Source organism: Lipotes vexillifer, unplaced genomic scaffold, assembly GCF_000442215.2.
Source record: "Lipotes vexillifer unplaced genomic scaffold, Lipotes_vexillifer_v1.1 scaffold625, whole genome shotgun sequence".
NCBI lineage: Eukaryota > Metazoa > Chordata > Mammalia > Artiodactyla > Lipotidae > Lipotes > Lipotes vexillifer.
The window spans coordinates 504,319-510,641 of NW_006771655.1; the positions used below are offsets into that span (position 1 = coordinate 504,319).

Below are 6,323 nucleotides of genomic sequence, written 5' to 3' on the forward strand. Positions count from 1 at the left end.
GGGGGGGGGGGGGAGGGATGCGGGGGTGTGGAGCTCAGAAGCAGTCCGGAGATGCCGGTGGGGCGGGGTCGGGGGGTCAGCTGCTTGTCTTCCACCCTAGGGGGACCAGGCAGGACAGCGGGAGTGGCACATGCGTCCTCAGGTGTCAGGAGCTGTGCTTGCCTTCTCTCCTAATCCTAACATGTGTCCATCTGCTTTTGCCCTGAGAGGATCAGACACAGTGCAGTCACTTAGGCCAAGAGTTGATGCCTGCTGTGTGCCAGGCCCTGGGCACCTCGGGGGAGGCCGACTCCGCTCCTGGGGGACACAGGTCTACATTTCCACGTCGTCCTGGGCGGAGGGATTCTCTGAGGCCCAGGGAAGGCCCCGAGGTGGGAATGAGTGGAGGGGCCAGGTGGAAGGGAGTCCCAGCAACCGGGGGTTTATCTCATGTATCTGAGCCCTGCCCCTCCGCTGTTTCAGGAGCATCATTAGGGGAGGGGGTGGGGACAGTGAAGCTGTGCAAATAAACGCCACTGTCCTGGGCCTGGCGGTGAGGGGGGCTGGCATGCCCATTTAACGGAGCTGCACACTGCAGCTCTCGGAGGGCCCGGGCCTGCCCGTCGGGCCCGGGGGAGGGAGTTCGGGCACCGTTGAGCCCCGTGGCAGGCGGGAGCTGTTGGCGGCATCCGGACCTGGGGTGCCGCTGGGCGGGTTTCACAAGCCCGGGCAGGGGCAGGCCCAGGGCAGGAAGAGCCCGCGGCTGATGTAAGCCCTTGCGCAAACCCCTGGCTGCCGCTTCCGGAGCCGGCCACCCGCCGCCCGCAGAGGAGGAAGCCTGGGGCCTGGCGGCCCAGAGGCCCCGCTGCCTGGGCTGGGGCTGCATGGGCCGACTGACCGGCCACCATGGCCCTGGGTCCCGAGGGCTTGGCGCTGGAGTCCGGTGAGGGGGCTGGTGGGGATGGGATGGGGGGGCCCGGATGTGGGGTGGTGGTGATGCCACGTGGTGCCAGGTGTCCTCCCATTGCTCCGCCTGATGCCGGCCCCACTCTGGGCGACAGGGAGGAGGCCCGCCCCTTGCGTGCGCCCTGAAGGGCCTGGGGGGACGTTTGGGCCTCCTGTGCCCCCGGGGAGGTGGTGAGGGCGGGTCTGTAGGCCCTGCGTGGAGGCCTGTGGGGACTCGGAGGGTGTGGGTGGGCGTCTGCGAGCCCCCTGAGGGCCGGGCTGGGGCCCTCTGGGCACCCGAGTCACACATTGTCTGTGACCCCCTGCAGCTGCTTCACTCTGGGCCGCTGCAAACAGTGCCTGCGTCACAGGGGCTCGGAGAGGTTACCTGCGGGGCACGCGGGGAGCTCTTACCTCGGTGGCCAGAGCTGGCGCTTGGTACCTTTCAGTGAACGGGCGCTGTTGCTGTTTATTATTATTATTATTGTTAAATGCCTGCTTCTTCCTTCACTACAATTCTCAAGGGAGGCGTTATTATTATCCCCATTTTGCTGACAAACAAGAGGCCAGGGAAGGGAAGGGAAGCCCCGCCCCCCCTGCCCAGGTCTCGTAGGCCTCCCCCGGCCTGTGAGCTGGGGGCCTGCCAGCGTCTTGCCCTGAAGGACGGGCACGTGGAGCTTAGGGGCAGCACCCCTGGATGGCAGGAGGGAGGACACACCCCTGCGGGTGGGGGCCTGGCCAAATGGGGCGTGGCAGGGGTGGGTGCGGCTTCCACCCAGGCCCTAGCTGGTTGTCCTTCCTGGCATCAGTCGGCCCCCACGCCCCCATGTGAGGGACCCCAGTAGGAGGAGCTCTGCTCTCTGAAGGGGCAGGCCTCCCTTGTCCACTGCTCTCATTCATTCCTTTTATTCACTTGCTAATTCCCTGTAGTTCTGGGACAGGCTGCTGGGCTGCATTCAGAGCCTCTGGTCACAGGCTGTGGGATCAGGCACTTCCCATCTCTGAGCCTCAGCTTCCTCATCCGTTAAATGGGCACATGGTTCCTCCCGCACAGGGTTGGCTGAGGGGTTGGTCCGGGCCTGTCCAGGGCTGCCTTGGGGTCCTTGGAGGCCATTCTCCAGCTCTCTGGTGTCCTCGCTGGTCCAGAAGCTCAGAACCTGAGCCCGCTTCCACCTCGTCACTCTGGCCTCCGGAGGTCCCTGCCCCGCACTGAGCCTCAGCTTTCGGGTGCAGGTGGGGAGAACCATACCCACTCTGGTCTGGGGATGGTAACGCCCTTCTGCCCTTCTGCCAAGAGTGTCGGGTGCCCTGGAGGCACCTGGGGTCTCATTGGGCAGTTTTCTCAAGCCCTGAGTCTGGCTGGGTTGACCCAGGGTGGTCCTGAGCCCAAGGGGCTGGGGTGGAGCTGGGCGGAGGAGGTTTGTTTGGTCTCCCTGCCAGTGTCAGCTTCGAGAAGCAGGGAGAGGTGGGGATCTCGGCGCGGTGGGCTGGGCGGCGGTGGCCTGGTGGCTGCCTGACAGCCCCCCTTCTTTCTGCAGGCGAGGCCTTCTTGGGCAGCTTTGTGGCCAGCGGGATGGGGCCCTCGGCCGCATCCCATGGGAGCCCGGTGCCCCTGCCCTCTGACCTCTCCTTCCGCTCCCCCACCCCCAGCAACCTGCCCATGGTGCAGCTGTGGGCCGCCCATGCCCACGAAGGTAAGGAGCGAGCCAGGCGGGCGGGCCAAGGGCGCTGGGCCGCTGTCCCCAGCACTTCTCAAGTCTGCCGCCTCCCCTCTGTCTCCACGGTCACTCCTCCATGCTGTGGCCTGTGGGGCCCAGCTCTGGTCATCCAGCCTCCCTGCTGTTCTTCAGATGCTCAGCGCTCCCTCTTGGCGCTGTCCCAGGGCCTTTACACGTGCTGCTCCCTCCACTTGCAGCCCAGCACCGCAGCTCACTGGCCATCTCCTGTTCCTCCTCCAGGGCTTGGCTCAAACACCCCCCCATCCCCCCCCCCCCCCCCTGGCAGCCACCATTCTCCTTTCTGTTTCTAAGTTTGAGTAATCTAGGTACCTCATATAATTGGAATTATTTGTCTTTTTGTAACTGGTTTACTTAGCATAATGTCCTCCAGGTTCATACCTGTTGTAGAATGTGTCAAAATTTCCTTCCCTTCTAAGACTGAATAATATTCCATTGTATGTATTTACCACATTTTGCTTATCTATTCATCCATCAGTGGACACTGGGTTGCTTCCATCATTTGATTATTGTGGATAATGCTTTTATGACCCCCCCCCCCCGGTTCCACCTCCCACTTGTGATGACACAGTCATCTGTGTGTTTTTTCACGAGATACCTGTTTTCCCCACCAGTGAGCTCTGAGGGCAGGGTCTAGTTTGTTCTGCTGCCCGCTGTCTCCTCAGTGCACAGTCGGCTCGTCAGTGATCGTCATTGTGGGAGCAGTGGGACCAGGTGCCATTGGGCTCTCTTGTTGCTGTTCTGCGGTGACACCCCTAAATGTGGGGAGGTCTGCCGGCTTGGCTTCCTGCCAGCCCAGAGCAAATCCTGGGCCTCCGTGGAGCCTCAGTTTCCCCTCTGCCAGTGAAGGAATGGGCCTGGGGGACTCTCTGAGTTCATCCTCCACCTTGGGCTCTGGTGGATTTTAGATGCTGGGTGCTAGCTCGCTCCTGCTGCCTCCTGGGTGTCCTGGGGTGCTCTCGGGTCGGGCGCCTGTTGCAGGTTCAGGCTTTCCTGGGCCTTTCGCCGCCCACTGTCTCCCTACTTCCTTCTCTGTGCCAGTTGTCACCCAGTGCTTCCGTCCTTGTCCCGACTTGTGTGTGCCCCGCACGGAGGGGCGATCCTGCCTCTAGGTCTGGGATGGTGGGCAGTCCTTCTGGTCCGGGGTCCCATCTGAGCCTCCCATTTCCACCAGCCCAGAGCGGGGGTGCTCGAGGGGCCTGAAGGGCAGAGGCTGCCTCTGGTGCCTGTGTGCCATCAGCCTGACTCCCTTTTCTCCTTTGCCAGCAGATACCGGTAATAATAGTAATGGTAGCAAACAATGCAGTGTTCGTCCTATGTACAAAGAACTGCATACTTGAACTCACTTTATCCTCAGAACAAGCCGTGAGTCGGGAGTATTATGCCCATTTTACAGATGAGAAAGCAGTGGGAACCAGTGCCTACCTAGGAGTGTTGTTTCAGTGATGAAGTGAGATAACGTGTATCAGGTGTTCCTTATCGTTTTGTGATTGTTGTTAATGTAATTGTCATGTGGGGCTGTGGGTGAAGATGTGCGCCCAGCGTGGCCAGGGACGGGTCCTGCATCTCTGGCCTCAGAGGGAGTGACTGGGGGGCATGGGGGACCCAAGTCCCTCAGGGATGGATCACCAGTGGGTCTGAGGTCCTGTAGGACCCACCCATCGCCCAGGAGGAGAGAGGCAGGATCCTCCTCCATTGCCCCAGCACCTGCTCACCTGTCTGGCCTTCTGGGCCTTGCTGAACGGCTCTTGGGCCTCCATTCCTTGTGTACTCTTGGGCCTCTTGTTTCTTTCTCTGTGGCCTCCGTTTCCTGTCTTCCGCACCCTGTAAGGCCCTGGTTCTGGGGCATCACTGGTGGGGTGGAGGGGGTTGTGGGAGGTTAGGAGGACTCCTGGCAGGAGGAATTCTTTCCTAGAAGCACCTGCCTGGGAGACCCAGCAGCTGGAGATGCTGGGTAGGCTGAAGTTCAGAGAAGGCAAGAGACCTGCTTGGCGTCACACAGCAGAGAAGTTAAGCCAGTAAACCACTCAACTGGGTCCATGTTGGGCTGAGGTTAAGAGTTCTGGTGACCTCAGTTCAAAGCTAGGCTCCTCTGCTGGGGGACCTCGGGCAAGTGGGCCTCTCTGAGCCTCAGTTTTCTCATCTGTAAAATGGGGGATATTAAGAGTATTTGCCTCACAGGTTTTTTTCCTTTGAAATTTAAATGAGAATAACAAAGGCAAAGCAGTTGAAAGGGTTTGGTCTGTGATTAGAACTGCCATCTATCTTCATCATCCTCATTGCCCTGCACTGGGTCCAATTTGATTCTCTTCCTGGGGGATTCGAGAACCCTAGCCCCTGGGGGCTGCCAGGGACTGGCGTGCCAGGATTGGGAGGGGGCAATCCTTGCTGTGGGAGCTGGTGGTAAACCTCAGGGCTCCCAGCACCAGGGGGCTGACAGCCAAGACACGTTATTTCCAAGAAGCAGAGAGGGTAGAAGGAAGCTCCCGGTGGGAGGCATGAGGTGTCCCAGCTGGCTTCTTTTCTCTCTTGCAGGCTTCTCCCACCTGCCCAGCGGGCTGTACCCATCCTACCTCCACCTGAACCACCTGGAGCCCCCCAGCAGCGGGAGCCCCCTCCTCAGCCAGCTGGGCCAGCCCAGCATTTTCGATACCCAGAAAGGTCAGAGGGCAGGAGTGGGGGAGACTGGGGGGAGCTGCGGAATGAGGTTGGGAGGGACCACTACCCAGTACTCCAGGCAGCATCTCAGCTGTGTTTCCCAAGACCCCAGCCCCCAAGGGCCCCCACAGGCTTTCTGGAGGCTTCTAGCTGTCCTGCCCTCAACTAATCCTGTTGGGCCCTCTGGGCAGCTCTTAATTCTGGCCTCTCCCCCTTTCACAGATGAGAAAACTGAGGCTCAGAAAGGTTAGTAGGTGGCCAGGGCGGGGTTTCAGCTTGGTTTTATCCATTTCCGGAGCCTTCCCTCTCCTGGGGCATCGCTGTGCATGGCCCTCCTCCTTGCCCTGGGGTCTAGGAGAGCCGGGCGGGGCCTGCAGGACGCCGGGCCTGCCCGCCTCGCGCTCCCGGGTCCGGGCGTCACGCGCCCTTTGGGGCCTCCCTTCCCTCTCCCCCGGCAGAGGGGGCACTCGCTCACGGGCTGCGCTCTTTCTTCTCTGCAGACGGCTTCTACCTGCCCGCCCCTGGAGCTCCGGGTGCCCTGCACTCTCATGCGCCCTCCTCCAGGGCCCCAGGCGGCCACTCGTCGGGCGCCTCGACCAAAGGCTCTTCTCGGGAAGGTCCAGCCAAGGACCGGATGGGCCGCGGCGGGGAGCCGCCCCCACTGTTGGGCAAGAAGGACCCGCGGGCCCGCGAAGAGGCAGCGGGGCCCCGAGGCGTGGTGGACCTGACCCAAGAGGCGCGGGCGGAGGGCCGCCAGGACCGCGGGCCCCCACGCCTCCCGGAGCGCCTGTCGCCCTTCCTGGCCGAGCCCGGGCCCCCGCGAGCACCGGGCACGGCCACCACCGAGTCCAAGGGCAAGAACCCGCCGCCGCTGCCACCACCGGCGCTGAGCCTCTGCAATGGTGCGGGGGACGCGGGGCTCCCCGCACTGGTGGCCGAGGCGGCCCGCGGCTCTAAGGAGACTGCGCGTCAGGACGAGAGCGCACGGATGCGGCGCGCAGAGGC

General features: G+C 62.2%; 1 protein-coding gene across 1 annotated transcript in view; it reads left to right on the forward strand.

Annotated features, from left to right (window-relative positions):
- The window catches only part of TNRC18 (trinucleotide repeat containing 18), an 85,880-nt gene that overhangs the window by 18,716 nt on the left and 60,841 nt on the right, over nt 1–6,323 (forward strand). Inside the window, exons 2-4 of the mRNA XM_007447081.1 lie at nt 2,463–2,618; nt 5,196–5,335; nt 5,779–6,323. The exon at nt 5,779–6,323 is cut by the window's right edge and continues 1,250 nt beyond it. Coding sequence (XP_007447143.1) covers nt 2,463–2,618; nt 5,196–5,335; nt 5,779–6,323 — 841 coding nt within the window. The remainder of the gene's footprint in view (nt 1–2,462; nt 2,619–5,195; nt 5,336–5,778) is intronic.